At 58.5% G+C, this 15,327-nt stretch overlaps 2 protein-coding genes across 3 annotated transcripts in view; one reads left to right on the top strand and one right to left on the bottom strand.

Annotated features, from left to right (window-relative positions):
• Window positions 1-15,327, bottom strand: part of SERP1 (stress associated endoplasmic reticulum protein 1) — a 312,396-nt gene that overhangs the window by 286,260 nt on the left and 10,809 nt on the right. The gene's annotated exons all lie outside the window — the stretch shown is intronic.
• P2RY1 (purinergic receptor P2Y1) lies at window positions 505-2,456 on the top strand. Of its 2 annotated transcripts, none has more exons than XM_065748079.1 (2): window positions 505-632; window positions 868-2,456. In XM_065748079.1, exons 1-2 carry the CDS (start codon window positions 540-542, stop codon window positions 2,002-2,004), a joined length of 1,230 nt encoding a protein of 409 aa, XP_065604151.1. In that variant the 5' UTR covers window positions 505-539; the 3' UTR covers window positions 2,005-2,456. The 2 variants fall into 2 exon arrangements, with proteins under 2 accessions (XP_065604151.1, XP_065604149.1); XM_065748077.1 differs by having other exon boundaries at window positions 560-632; window positions 848-2,455.

The raw sequence follows: 15,327 nt of genomic DNA, 5'->3' as shown, positions 1-15,327 counted from the left end.
GCAAACGCGCAGTCAGAGACAAACGGGCACAGAAGAAGGAAAGCTCTCATTAGGACAGGATTGCAGACGTTGCTTCAAAGCGGCAGAGCCAGGCGCCAGCGGGCGGCCCGGTTCGGCTCGACGGAGCGTTCCTGTAATAGAGCCGGAGTCCGAAGGCCGAGGGATGAATCCATATGCATGAGGCACTGATAACGCTGCGTGTGAGACGCGGCTCCGACCGGAGCGCGTCCGATCCGGCGCGATCGAGGGGAGACGGCGCGGAGCGGCGGCACGGCAAGGAACCGCGACGCACCGCGCGCCGCGTGGGGAGGGCTCGGGGCGGCCGGACCCATCGCGGGGGCCGAGCCCGTGGGGCGGGCACGCGGCAGGGCTGGGGGCTGCGGGCGGGGCCGGGAGCACCTCCCGACGGGGCGGTGCGGGGCGGTGCGGGGCGGTGCACCCCGGGGCCGAGCGCTGCCCGGGGCCGCCCCCAGCGCCGCTCCCCGCCCGGTTCGGGCGCTGCCTCCCTCCCGCTGCGCGGGGCCGTGCGGCGGCGGCGGATGGAGCCGCGGCCCCGCCATGGGCACGGCTGCGGGCGGGACGCTGCCACGCACCGCCGGGGAGCGGAGGAGAGAGCGCGGAGCGGGAGGCAGGTGTGCGGGGCGGTGCGGGGCGGTGCGGGGCGGTGAGGGGCGGTGCGGGGCGGGCGGAGGAGAGCGCGGCGCGGGCGGAGCGGCCATCCGCCGCCGGCTGCCCCGCACCGCTCCCACCCCGCGGAGCACGGCCGGGCGCGGTGTGCGGGGCTGCGCGGCTCCGCTCACCTCCCGCCCGGCGCGCTTTGCTCCCCCGCTTTCTTCTCCCTTCGCAGATGCGTTGCTGTTCCCGCAGAGCCTTCGCCGCTTCGCCCCAGGCCGATGTGAGCGCGCCGGGAGGATCATGACCGAAGCCCTCATCTCTGCTGCTCTGAACGGGACGCAGCCCGAGCTGCTGGCCGGCGGCTGGGCCGCGGGGAACGCCACCACCAAGTGCTCCCTGACCAAAACGGGCTTCCAGTTCTACTACCTGCCCACCGTCTACATCCTCGTCTTCATCACCGGCTTCTTGGGCAACAGCGTGGCCATCTGGATGTTCGTCTTCCACATGCGGCCGTGGAGCGGCATCTCGGTGTACATGTTCAACCTGGCGCTGGCCGACTTCCTGTACGTCCTCACACTGCCCGCCCTCATCTTTTACTACTTTAACAAAACCGACTGGATCTTCGGGGATGTCATGTGCAAGCTGCAAAGGTTCATTTTCCACGTGAACCTCTACGGCAGCATTCTGTTCCTCACGTGCATAAGCGTGCACAGGTACACGGGCGTCGTGCACCCGCTGAAGTCGCTGGGGAGGCTGAAGAAGAAGAACGCCGTGTACGTCAGCTCGCTGGTGTGGGCCCTGGTGGCCGCCGTCATCGCGCCCATCCTCTTCTACTCGGGCACGGGGGTGAGGAAGAACAAAACCATCACGTGCTACGACACCACGGCCGACGAGTACCTGCGGAGCTACTTCGTGTACAGCATGTGCACCACGGTGTTCATGTTCTGCATCCCCTTCATCGTCATCCTCGGCTGCTACGGGCTGATCGTGAAAGCGCTGATCTACAAGGATCTGGACAACTCTCCTCTGCGGAGGAAGTCCATCTACCTGGTCATCATTGTGCTGACGGTCTTCGCCGTCTCCTACCTCCCCTTCCACGTGATGAAGACCCTGAACCTGAGGGCCAGGGTGGATTTCCAGACGCCGCAGATGTGTGCCTTCAACGACAAGGTGTACGCCACCTACCAGGTGACGCGGGGGCTGGCCAGCCTCAACAGCTGCGTCGACCCCATCCTCTATTTCCTGGCCGGGGACACCTTCCGCCGGCGGCTCTCCAGGGCCACCCGCAAGTCGTCCCGGAGGAGCGAGCCCAACGTGCAGTCCAAGAGCGAGGAGATGACGCTCAATATTTTGGCAGAGTACAAGCAGAACGGGGACACCAGTTTGTGAATGGACGGACGTGGGAACGGCTCGCAGCAGTGCTGCACCCTGACACCGCCGGACAGCACGAGCGTGTCACGACCGTCTGCCCGTCCCCGTCCGTTTCAGATAAAGGCTCTTTTTCTAAGATTAGAGAAAGCTTAACACAGCAAGTTGAAGAATTTTAATCTTAGTGGAGAATAACGTCAGAATTCAGCTTTCCTGCTCCTTACAACGTTCTCATTTCTTTCTGACTCGTGTCAGATAAAGTAAAACGAAGCAAATCCCCTAAAGGAAGAGAGCAATCAAAGTGCTTCTGTTTTAATGGCTCAGGCTCCCGCACTGCGAAAGGATCTTCGCCCGCCTCCCTTACCAGCAGGAAACGCAGCCGAGGAGCTCGGCGCTGCCCCGTCGGTAGCAGCTGCCTCCTGTGCGGGCTGAGCTCCGGCTCCTCGCCTCGGCACCGGACGGCGACGCAGAGCCGTGCTGCCCGCCGTGCTCACGGGATGCTCCGGGGCACGGCTGGCTCTGCAGGCGGGGCGGCAGCGCCCGGCACACATGCTCTCCAACCGCGATGTGCAGGGCCGGGCCGCGCCGAGGGCTCTTCTGTGCTTCGTACGGGGTGCGGTGTTGGGAGCGCGTGCTGCGAACAGCTGCTCCCAGATGAGCGGGGCTGGAGCTGCCTGCATCCCGCGGGGTGCGAGGAGCATCCCTCCAGCAGCGTGCTTCCCAAGAAAACAGCCATCACAATGGAAGCGTACACACGGGTTGCGTTCTGTGTCTAAATAGCTGGGAGGGAATTCGTCTCTTGGCTTTGTGAGTAATCACTGCATTAATGAGATGCTGCGATATAGCACAGACTAAACCCACTGCTCAGTGTATATCTTCTCCCAACGTGGAATAGGTCATCTAAAATTAGTGCCGTGTTGTGTAACGCGCGAGCGGCCGGAGCGCGGGGAACTCCCACACGGGCGGTCTTAATGCTGTCTCATATTTTTAAGATATGTGTTTGAAAATATCGTGCTAAAACAGTATGAAAGCATGCTTTACATTAGAGATTCGGTGTACAGAATCGGGTTCTGTGTGATCCTGGGGCTCCTGCAGCCTTCATGGTGAGGGTGAGGTGGCCCTGTCCTGCTCACCGAGCTGAGCGGTGAGGAGCAGCAGCAGCCCCTCTCTCTGCCTGACTCCGTGCAGAGCTCTTCTGCTCGGGCACTCGGCTCCGTCTGCAGAATCCTATTTATTGAACTTATTTATTAGGAGACTAAATGTCGAGTTTGTAAAGTGTGGTCCTGTGTTCATACCAGAATTGGGCATTAGTGGGAAATTTGGCAGCATGTTTAAGTCACTGTAATACCATGTCTTCTGACAGAACATCTTTATAATAAACTCAATTCCACCCCAACTTTTCACTCTTATACGTAACCTGGACATAAATTAAGCCCACAGATAAATTAAACACCCTTTTAGCTCACGCAGTCCTCAGTGCAATACTCTCTGTGCACGTCCTCCTGCTGCCCTGGTGTATGGGAACTGTTGGATCACGGCCTGAACCACTGATGGATCACCTGAGGTGAGCACTGAGTCAGCCACAGGAGCACAGGTGAAGGCAATGCACCTGTGTGACTGGAAGGAGTGGAGTCTGGCTCCACCTCTCCCAGACCCCATTTAAGGGCTGACCACCACCAGGGAAGGGTCTGTTGTTGGAGATCCCTCCTGTGTGGAGTCAGTGATGAGCCTCAACCATCTGCAAAAGGTGAGCCTCATTTTATTTACCAGTAGTCTGTGTACCATCCATATATAAAGCATTATGGAAATATATCATTCTCCATTATATCTCCTCTGAATTCCATCCTTTTGAATTATCTGCCCTACACCTGGGGAGCTCTCAGCTCTGCTCTCCACTCTCTGTCTTGCAGTGCTTGCCTGGATGGTGGTCATAAGGAACAGGTACTGCACGGCCATAGGTTTGTGGGGGGTCATTCACTCCCACAAGTGGCAATCTTTAATACTAAATTAAATCAGGATGAAACCTACACAGGCTCTGCTGTCTGCTCAGACACCTTCATAGCAGAACAGTGTGGACTGGCAGGTCCCTTCCATCCAAACTGCCCTATTTTTCATTCCAAACCCACTCCATAGAACACAGCAGTGATGAGATGCTGTCCAAGAGCTGTGAGCAGTTTGCACTGAGCACCTCAGGCCCCATCCCAACCTTCACTGCAGCAATGGGCTGAGCCCAAAGGCAGCTGTGCTGCTGCTGTCCCATGGCACCAGGCTGCCCTCTGCTCATGGGTGTCCATGGGGCGAACGCACACAGCTGCTCCCATGCCCTGCTGCCGGAACACAACACAACGCTGCCCAACACTTCGCAGACACACAGCTCCCGGATTGCAGCCACCACTTGTGTTGTGACCAGGAACCACAGTGCAATGCGAAGGTATTTGTAAAGCATTTGTTTTAATTCTGCTTTGTGATTCAGAGTTGAGCAGCTGCATTTCTGTGGGGCCGCGGTGGGTGAGGTCTGGCTTTGCAGCACCTGCAGAGACACCATTCCCTCTCAGCACTCGAGCTCTGAAGCTTTTCAGGTTACACAACCTGAACAAAAATCCCAATTTGCATGACGCTAGTGACCAGGAGCTGCTCCTTCAGCCCGGCCCCGTACGATGCTGGCTGCCAGGCACAGCTCTGCAGCCGGGACTATTTTTAGTGGCCCAGCACTGCAGCGCGCAGCTCTGCACCTAGCAACCTGCACGGGAAGGGCTCAGCAGCAGCACTCCTCCTGCCTTTGTGCTCCTGCCATTAGCTCATGCTCCCAGGAACTCCTCAGACAACAATACATGCTTGAAAAAAAAACCAGATAATAGAAGGTTCACAAAATACGTGCACTGTGAGATGCTCTGAGGGGACCAATGGACCTCTCCTGACCCCAGCTCCCTTCCTGTGCTCTCCCAGCTGCTCCCTCTTAGTGCTAATTGCCCTAATGAGGACCAGGTGAGCACCGCCCACCCCAGCACCTCCTCTTGCAGTTTGGCTGCCCTTGGTGCTGCGTGCTGGGTATGACACAGGTTGTGCTGGCTGCTCCTTTCCAAGCAGCGTGATGTTCAGAAAATGATGAAACGCTTGGTTCCCTTTTTACCCACACCTTGCCTGATGGCACAGTGGTCAGGATTTCTCCTGCTCTCCCCTTGCTCTGCTGCAGGCAGCCACCCCAGCTCACAGTGTGCACATCTCTGCTGTCCACCAGTTGGGAGCTGCAGCAATGTGGGGCCCTTGCCCCACTGAGGGGGAATAGGTTTTGGGTTTTGAAAAGTTTTCTGCCCCAGGGCTGTGTGCACCACGTGGCACACCGTGACTCTATGTGACCCTATGGAGGCACGGCTGGCAGTGCTGCAGATGGCCATGGTTTGGGTCACTCATGGCACAGAAATGCTCTTCTGCTCTGAGGAAAGCCTCATCAGAGCAGAGACCCCTTCTGGAACAGCATGGTCCTCAAAACTGTGAATTAATTCACAGTGAAGCAATGCAGGTTTTGTCACAGCCCGGGGACAGCCCAGGACATCCAGCAGCACCAGTAGCAGCAGGAAATGCTGTGGTTTTGTTCCTGCTCCGAGTTAGCGACCCTGCCTTTGTGCTGCCAAGCACACGCAGCGTGCAGCAGGAAGCCAGCACTGGCAGAGGCTGAAACGTCCCAGCAGAAATAATAAACCACTTTGCTAATAGGAGGAGACTGCCCCAACACGTTTCATCCGACAGAGTTAAAAAGAAATGTCAGATCCCCGTCAGGCGCCCTGCGAACGAGCCCTGCAGGTGCTGGCAGCTGGGGGTGCTGGAGGCAGAGGGGCAGTGGGAGCCCACTGTGAGGTCCTGGGCTGTGCTGGAGAGGGGCAGGGGCACAGCAGGCCTGGGTTTGCACACATGTAGGCACCTCCCTACCAGCAGCCCCTCTTGTTTTCTATTATACTAATTCCATCATCAGAATGCTTTCCTCCATGGAGCTTCTCAGGGTGGCAGCACAAGGCAGGGACCATTCCCATTTCCCTCTCATCCCATCCTCGCTGCTGCTCCATGCAGGACATAGCTCTGCCCAGCACAGGATGGGCTTCACTGCTCCCTGGCACAGCCAGCACAGTCACTGTGCCCAGGGGAGGAAGCTCTGCAGTTGTGCAAATGCCCAAACAGAGGCCTGGGAGGCTCCTGTACCAGCTCCCGTGAGCAGCAGCCTCTGGGCAGATGGCGGCACGGCATGGCACGGCACGGCATGGTATGGTATGGCACGGCTCTGCCTGCACTCGCTCCCAGCTGCAGCTCCCCTCCACCCCAGGATGTGCTGGGACACGTTGGGCACAGGGAGATGTGAGTTAGTTAATATTCTGCATGTCCCAGGGCTGCAGCATCGATGCTTCCTGCAGAAAATGCCCACGAGTGTGTGTGCTGCTCCAGGCCTCGCTGACACCAGGGAAAGCAGTCCTGCTGGAGCGCGGCCGGCTGCCCATTAACATCCTGCTCACGCTCTCACACAAGGACTAATTTTGGCAGGAGCCACTCCTGCCCTACATTTTCTGGAGGCTGCTTGCTTAAAACAAAATCACTCTGGGGAGGCGAGAGCTCGGGGGTCAGCCCCCTGAGCCCGCACCGGGACCCCTCCACAGCACAGTGGGAGCTCGGGGTGTCAGCCCTCATCAGAGCTCAGCGTGAGCTGGGACTCAGCAGTGGGAAAGAGAGTGATCCAACGCTGCTGCTGACATTTACACACTAAAAATAAAGCTGCCGGTGTTAAACGCTTTCAGAAAACGGTGCCAATATTCATATATCACTTAGGGGACTCAATTCAGAGCAGAAGCTCCTGTTCCACGAACCTGCTCCTGCTACAGTCAGAGAATCACCAAAAACATCTCCTGTTTCTGAGTCTTCTTTCTCCAGGCCAAAATCTTCCGACAGCAGCACGGAGCACAGTGAGGATCAGAGGAGTGGGGCCGGGGCTGCCCAGAGCAGCGTGACGGTGAAACGCGGAGCGGGGAGCAGTGCAGCACAGCCCTCAGTGCGAGCAGATGGGAGAGGCTGACGGAGCGCTTGGATGGCGTTCAATGAACATGTTCTGCAGCCTTCCATCCTGCACACGGAATGAATCTGCAAAGAGCACTTCTCTGTGCAGTTGGGCCGGTGTCGTCCCTCTGATATCCTCATTGCTCAGCCAGCGGCGTGTGCGCTCCTTAGTGAGCACCCAGACGGGTTCCTCTGGCCGCTGCAGCTCCTCAGCCACTGCCCTGAGCTGAAGGATGCAAAATGCCATCGTGCTGAGGCTGTGCTGCATCAGCAGAGGCCTTGGAGCACGCACAGAGAGGCACACCTGAAGGGCTGGTCGGCACTGCCCCAGCTGCAATTCTGGCCACACCACACCAGCCCACAGCCCTGCACCAGGGCCAGGCTGCCCGGAGCTTTGCTGCTTGGAGCTCTCCCATAGCCGGTGCTGGGAGGGATGACTCACCCCTAAGTATAGAGCCCTGCAACCAAAATAGAGCACAGGGCGTGCTGGGCTGCGTGTGGCACCGGCAGTGAGCTGAGGTGTGCAGGGGAAGGTGGTGGGAGCTGGCTCCAAACACCCATTGCTGGCCCAGGCTGCAGGAGTGTGCCTGCTGCAACAAGTCCTGCTGCAACGAGTCCTGATGTGTGCGTCCTGCTGCTCTTGCACACCAGCACAGCTCTTTGTGGTGTTGCAGGGACAGAAGCCTTCAGCTGCTGCTTTTCTCTATCAGTCTGTGTGAACCAGGGAGCTTATAGATAGGATTAGTTTGCACTGTACCTAAAAATATATCGTGAGCTACACACGCACAGACACACACATATATATATCCATGCGTATAAATCTGTGCATGTGCATGTGCACGGGGTGCCAGGAGCCAGCAGTGATTTATGCCCCTTTCCACTCCCAGTGACCCATTGGTTGTTGCTCACTGTGGCACAGGGAGCGACACTGTGCACTTTTGATCTCAGCTCTCACAACCAGTGCTTGGAAATGGCCAAACAGACAATGCCGTGAGCACCGAACCAGCGCGGTGCTGTCCCAGGCAGCCCGCTGCTCCTACACTGCTGTGAGCACTTCAGGACTTCCCAGTTGGAGACTGCTGCCTGCTGCGGCTCAGTGCGGGAGGAGGCAGGCGGTGTGGGGCTGGGCGTGCTGCAGATGGGATCCTGCCACGTCCCAGGTGCAGCATCAGGGCTGGGAGCCACGTCCATCCCAGCACCGCTGTCCTCCAGCAGCCGTGCCTGCCCTCCAGTATGAATCAATGAGGACACCAGGTCATATCCTGCCCCTCGGAATAAGATCAACGATTACATCTGGACAAGGTCTGCAGAAGTGCCAGAAGTCAGCGTGCAGCCTGCTGGTGCAGGGAAGCTCCAGGGCACGAGGTGAGGAGCCAGGTATGCCCATCTGAGCTCTTCTCCCACAGCCTTGTTATGCCCAACAGCAGTGACTGACTGCAGACCACGGTCTGTTCCTGCACGATGGACCATGTGGTGTCACTGCTTCATGTAAGCATGGGCCTGATGCTGCGGTATGGGAATGTCCACACTGTGTCACATCACTGCATCACATCACTGTGTCACAGCACTGCATGTGGCTGCACTGTGTCACAGCTCCGTACCACGCTGCTGTGCCCAGAGCTCCCTCCAGGAGCACAGAGCCGGTGCACCTCCGCCCGTCCCAACCTGCGAGCTTCCAGGGGCAGAAGTGTGCACACGAGACCACTCTGTGTGAGTCACCCTGCAGTGTCATCTAATGATTAGCTGTATTACATGATATTTGCCAGCTCACGTTGTCAGCAGAGCTGCTCTATAGAGCATATGGGGAGGGGTGTTGGGCTGCTGGGGGTTTTCACAATCTCTGCTTTGGAAGTGCTTTGCATGTGATGCTGTGTTCATCGGCTCCAAACCTGGAGAGCTGTTACTGTGCCTCATCCCTCCAACAAGTGTGGTGAAGAAAATGGAGTGGAATGCCTTTGCAGGCGCTGCTGGGATTTAGGGAAATGTCATTTGCAGCAAAAGAAAAACAGAAAGGCTCCGTGCATCACCGCTCCCCGCTGCGCAGAGCCACACGTCGGGGCTGGCACCGCTTCCTCCCCTCGTGTACGCCTTCATCTGCCAGGCTGCAAACTGCCAGCTATCTCCAGCCTGCTGCTCTCCTCGCAGGCTGCAAGTCGCCATTTACAGATGTTAATGCAAAAAGAAGTAGGTGCAACCCCGTGATAAGCAGCTGTGGTGCAGGAAGGGTCAGGGCTGCAGCAGCAGGACGGGGCAGGCTGGGAGCTGCCTGCACTGCACCGTGTGCTCACACTCAGAGCAGAGGGGCACTCCCAGCAAAGCAGAGCTGCCGAGCTGCGGGAGAGGCCACCATCCCGGGGCTGGAGGCAGCACGGCAGCAGGCTCTGTGCGGGGACACGGCCCTGGGAGTGGCAGTGCTTGCAGGGTTTATCCGTGCCCCCGGAGGAGAAAGCCACCCTGCCCCAAGGGGAGCGGTGCGTGGGAAGCAGCTCTGCCCCTTTCACGCCTGTCCTGGCGCTGGCTGTGATTCTGTCCTGCAGTGACATCGGCACAGCGTGGCACAGCCTGGTGTCCTGGTGCTGGGGGCAGGAGATGGAGTGAGCTGCAGGCAGAGCCACCAGCTCCTCTGCACCCACAGCCCCGGGCTGCTGCCACGCAACAGCTGTGGGGGGGGGACACGGCCACGGGGAGCCCCAGCATGTGGCTGGAGAGTGTCTGTCCACCTCATCTGCACGCACAGCCCGAGCACTGCACACACAGTGTGGGCACTGCAGCGTGCAGCTCCCTCCACGTGCACAGTCGGTGACAGCCCTGGCGCAGATGCACCGACACCACCGGCTGCAGCTGGGTGGGAACTGAGTGCTGAGCAATGTCCCGAGCACTTCCAGCACTGAGCACGGCCCTGCCGCTCCCTCCCACACGAAGCATTCCCCCCAGGCCCCGTGCAGCCCTGGGCAGCGTGTGTCCTGAGCTCTGCACTGCCCAAGCAGCCATGGTTTAGCAGTAATCAGTGCTAAAGCTGAGGGTATTTCTTTAGCAAGGCCTTACGTGGAGCTGAGGTGAAGTGCAGCCCACAGCATTTCCAACTGCTTAATTAGAAGCGGGACACTGCAGGAAATTATCACACCACATCATTTCGACAAAAAGCTTTTCAACACAAAGATTAAACAACTCCCCAGCACACGAAGGTAGGAGCAGGTTGTAATTACCACTGACCTCACCTCATCAGCAGCACTTAATTGATGTCAGGGTCTTTGTCTGCCTGCTCAAATTAATCAGCATCTCCATCCCCTAAACACCACGTTGCACGCCCCTCGGGAAGCAGAAAGCTTTGTGTTATTGTCTCTCTCTCTCCACCACTCCCACCCACAATACTGCTGCACCCCAGCATGGACAGAGCGCTGGGCACCGCCTGCCAGGTGCTCCTGTGCACTCAGAGCACGTTGGCCACATGGAAACGCGGATCCACACCTCCAGGAGGGATCCTGCCCCGTGCAGGAGGCAGCAGAGAGCTGACGGCACCGGGACAGAACCGGGCCGGGTGTGGGGCAGCCGTGGAGCGGGCACTGCAGCTGGGCACAGTGCTGCAGGCTCATGGCCCACCCCAGGGCACAGCACAGCAGTCTGCTCTCTGCCCGCTCCTGGGGCGTGGGGCTTTGTTCTGACTCCATTTGTTAAACACTCAGGAAAATACATCACAGCAGCACTGGGCCGAAGTGAAGCATGTCACAGGAAGACGTGCTGTGTGTCATCTCCGTGGGCACTGCGTGGTGTCACCTGGTGCTCCTGAGTCCATCTCTGAGCGCAGCTCTGCACTGCTGTGGGCTCTGCTTCCTGCAGCAGCACCCAAGGGCAGCACCGTGCCGTCCCTGTGCCCGCAGAGGACGATGCCAGCATGCAGCATGCAGCCTGCACACCAGCAGCCCCACACCCGCTGCCCACGAGCAGCAGGGAGCACGGCCCTGCTCCGGAGCACCCGTCCTGCACGCGCACTTGTGTGAGCTGTGCTTTCAGCTTCCAAAACTGGACACAGTGAAAAGAGAGCTGCAGGAGAGTGATCACTGTCACCCAGGTCAGCAGCACCTCCCGCTGCACAGCACTCCTTCCCCCACCAGCTCCTGCTCACCCTCGCTGTGCCCAGGCCTGGACGGGGGTTTGCGTGTCCCTGAGCACAGCACCCACACTGTGGGCTCAGCCTGCACTTCAGCTAACATTTAGTATTGCACGGCAGACAGGAACAGAAATGTTATACAAGGGATACCACGCACCCACGTTTGCTTTTTCCTGCAATAGCACAGCATTTCAGGCTCCGCCAGCCCACGCACTGCTGCAGCCTCAGCTCCGTCCCCCCACCAGTGTCTGCAGAAGGAACCGGGGGGGAACAAAATCTAAACTGTTGTTGAGGGAGGGGAATGAACCTCAAACTGCTTTTGTGGGGAGAACAAAGCTGCAGCTGTGTGTGCTCCCCTTGGCTGCAGGGAGATGCGGCGGGGGCCCGGCTGCCCACACCAGCAGTGCTGCACACAGCTGTCAGCCCAGGGGCTGCAGGACGGCCCCCGGGGGCCGGCAGTGGTGGGGGGCAGTGCTGGCAGTGCTGGGCCCGGTGTCACTGCAGAGCAGTGGTGCTCCACCACCTGTGCCCGTGCTGCAGGCAGGGGGAGCGGACCCATTGCGTATGTTGTTTACAGCAGGCTGAGCAATTCAGAAGGCTTCTAAATGTAAATGAAGGGAAAAAACTGCTGCCGATTTAGAAAGTCATTTTGGGCTTGGAACCAGCCAGCAGCTGTTTGCTGCCCATCACCCCTTCAGCAGAAGCCTGCCCTTCCTTTCAGCACCCTGTGCCCTGGAGGTGCGCCAAGGAGCCAGGTGCATCTCTGCATGCCCAGGTCCTGCAGCAGGCAGCCCCAGCCCTGCCAGCACGGCACTGAGCACAGCATGCGGTGCCACAGCAGCGAGGGAGGCACGAAGGGGCCTGGAGCAGAGCCGTGGTGTTTTGGTGAGATGCAGTGTGCTGGCAGCGTGCTCAAAAACAGCAACTGGGTATGGAGGTGTGGTAGGGTGGAACCGAGGCAAGGGGTGTCTGCTCACCCTGGCAGCTTATAGAATGCCCCGGCACTGAGCTCTGTTCAAATGGCTTGGTAACAAGAAGTTGCACTAAAATCAGAAAGGGTTTTATTTCTGGAGAGATGATACATTGGCTCTTGGGCTCCATAGTGTCCCAACCCCACTAAAAGAGAGATGAGGTTCTAATGTGAGCTCCTAAATAATGTATCATGGGTCAATTTAGAAGCATGCCAGACTGTTGAGCACTGAAGGTTCTCTATTCCCTTTAGGTATGGTAATGCATTCGTTGGATCCCAACATCTCAGTGTCTCGAAGGCTCTTCCCATCACACATGCGCTCGTTGGCATGGGCCTCTTTCCATCTTGCAGAGCTTCAGGATCTGCCTTCAGATGAGGTGTATGGGAACTGCTGGATCATGGCCTGAACCGCTGATGGATCACCTGAGGTGAGCACTGAGTCAGCCACAGGAGCACAGGTGCAGGCAATGTACCTGTGTGACTGGAAGGAGTGGAGTCTGGCTCCACCTCTCCCAGACCCCATTTAAGGGCTGACCACCACTGGGGAAGGTTCTCTTGTTGGAGATCCCTCCCCTGTGGAGTTATCAGCAAACTTCAACCACCTGCAAAAGGTGAGCCTCTCTTTTTTTACTGGTTGTCTGTTTACCATCCAGATAAGCCTAGCAAAATGTACCATCTTCTTCGCTATTTTCTGGGAATGCTATTCTTTTGGGTTATTCACCCTACATCAGGGCAGTGCAGGAGGGGCACTGCCAGCTCCAGTAACACCCCCACTAGGATGAGGGGACTGTAGGGACACCCACTGCCTCACCTCATGAGCACGGCATGGCTCTCTGTGCCCCTGTGACATAAAAAAAAAAAAGTGACAATGCACAGCTAATGGTGGTGACTGTGCTGGAAAATAGCGTTTTGTAGCTGAGAATGTGCTCTCTCAAATTTAGCCAGAGCTAAAACAACAGAATGGGAATGAGCTGTTGTATGGCACCGCTGCAACTCAGAGCGTGGTGGAAGGAGTGGAGGCGGAGGGCCGTCTGCTCCCCTCCGTTCGCACGCAGTGGGTTCTGCTGCTCTGCCCGCCCCCCCTGCAGGACGCGGCCCACGCCGGGCCGAGCGGCAGCAGGAGGCTCATGGAGCTGCGGCACCGAGCGGACCCCACGCGGTCAGAGCTCGGGGACACCCCCAGCACACGCGGGGTTTGGCTCCGGGTGGGGCTCGGCGATCCCCGCGGGTCCCTTCCCGGTCCGGGCCGTTCTGCGGTCCCGCGACCTGCAGCGTGAGGGACTCAAAGCACCGCGGCTCTGCGGTAACCGCTGGATCTGAGGAGGGCCGCCGCTGCCCGCCCCGTCGCAGTTCCCGCAGCACCCGACGGCCGCCAACGCTGGGCTGTCCCGATACGATGCGCCAGGGGGCGGGAGTGGGGCTGCGGAACGGCCGGGGGGGTGGAGGGTGGGGCGGAAAAGGAAAAGAAAAAGGAAAAGAAAGGGGAAAAGAGTAAGAAAGAGGAAAAAGAAAGGCGAAAGAAGCAGAGAAGGAAAAGGAAATAGTGCAGGCAGGTGAGTTCCCATGGCTGATCCGATGCTGGCACCCAGTGCTCCCAGCCTGGAGGAGCCCTCAGCTCACCAGTGGGATGTCTCAGCCAGGGCCTGGGCACTGCTGCTGCTTCTCGGCAGGCAGGGCAGGGCCCCTTCTGTCCGCGAAATTCATGCGTTTAGACGAAGCAGTGCTGCTCTGAGCCACGTGCGAGGTGGTCGGTACTTCATCTCTCCTCGCAGCACTCTGAGGCTGCAACCAAACCGCAGCAATTCTCTGCCGGACCGGGGAGCTCGTAGTGCTGAACTGGACCATCAGCTTCAATCCGTATCTGAGCGAGGGGCGGAGGCCTTTTGAGGGGGATCTGTTGTCTTTGTTCTTAAATCGGAGTGAAAGAACCGAATCACAGTGAGAGGAAGGCAGAACGGTGTAACTCGGTGCCAGGTGTGCTCGTGGTGCTCGGGGCACGCTGAGCACCGCAGGATGTGCTGCGTTGTCCTGGAGACATTTGCCATGCGGTACGTGCAGGCTCCGGTCCCGCTGTGCCCTGCAGGAAAAGTGCAAGCACGCAGCCGGCCCGCGTGGGGCACAGCGTGGGGAGGCATTGCCCGTGTGAGCACCGCAGCTGAGCCCTGCTCGCTGCTCTCATCGCAGCTGCCAGCCCTCGGTGTGCACACGAGCCTTGCAGCTCACGTCCTGGGCAGGAGCACGCTGCGCTGTGGCTGTGGCCACGAGCCGGGGCTGCAGGAGGGACTGTGTCCCCAGGGCGGTTGCAGATGTGGGCACCAGGAGGGGCATGGCGTGGAGCTTTGGGTCTGGCACTGCCCCTGCGTGGAGCTGCCTGCCTCCAGCAAAGCAGCACGAGGCGTAAAGGTGGCACCGGGCCACCGTCCTCGTGAGCTCTCCAGGACTCAGCGTTTGTGCACTGGGGCAGCTCAGTGGAAGGCAGAGGAAGTGCAGCAGCCGCCCCGCGCTGCTCCTGAGATCCGTGAGTTGTCCGTGCTCCCTCCTCGCCGCAGCACAGCGCGAAGGAGCGGACCTGCACGTCCTGCATACAGCCGTCACCGCGCCTCGGTGGCTGCATAGCTCCGTGTAGCTGCTCTGAATACGCGACCGTGGGTGGGTGGGGTGGGGATCCATAGAATCACAGCTCCGGGATCACCACGTGCAGCCCCAGCTCCCCCCACTGTGAGACGTGGTGATGCTCTCACAAAACACAATTAGAACGCTTTTTATCCCGGCCAGGGTGGATGTGAATGTTGATTTTCTGAAATGTACAAGCTCCAGCCCACTGGGAAGTTTGGCCTCTTACCCATATCAGGGCTTCCTTGCCCTACAGATGGGGACGCTATCCTTCCATATCTGAAGTTGTAAAGTCCTGTTAGATAACAAGAGAGTGTACTGCTCCTTCCATCCAGAGACAGCAAATATAGAAAGGTCTCTGCTTGTCGCAGATGTTCCTAGGTCAGAATTAAGGAACACCACAGACAAGCTCCACCAAACCCTGGATCTGGGGAAACAGGTCTTGTACTCAGATAGTGGATGGATAAGATGTACATGTCTGCAATCACAGAGGCAGGACTGAGATAATGTGAGAGGGTGGCAGTGTCTATTGAATGAAGACCTGGGCTTGCAAGAGCTCTGCTTGCTTTCTGAGGAAGGCACTGGCATCGCTACCCTTTGTCAGTTATTCTTAGGC

Source organism: Cyrtonyx montezumae, unplaced genomic scaffold, assembly GCF_038088225.1.
Source record: "Cyrtonyx montezumae isolate F1298 unplaced genomic scaffold, pur_monq_1.0 scaffold_5, whole genome shotgun sequence".
NCBI classification, from domain to species: domain Eukaryota; kingdom Metazoa; phylum Chordata; class Aves; order Galliformes; family Odontophoridae; genus Cyrtonyx; species Cyrtonyx montezumae.
This window is presented reverse-complemented; position numbering and strand designations above follow the sequence as displayed.

Bases quoted from the DNA above. Each gene is read 5' to 3' on its own strand.
- P2RY1 (XM_065748079.1), top strand. From the start codon at position 540: ATGGAGCCGCGGCCCCGCCATGGGCACGGCTGCGGGCGGGACGCTGCC. The intron at 633-867 runs GTGTGCGGGGCG...CTGTTCCCGCAG, and splicing joins GAGCGCGGAGCGGGAGGCAG to AGCCTTCGCCGCTTCGCCCC.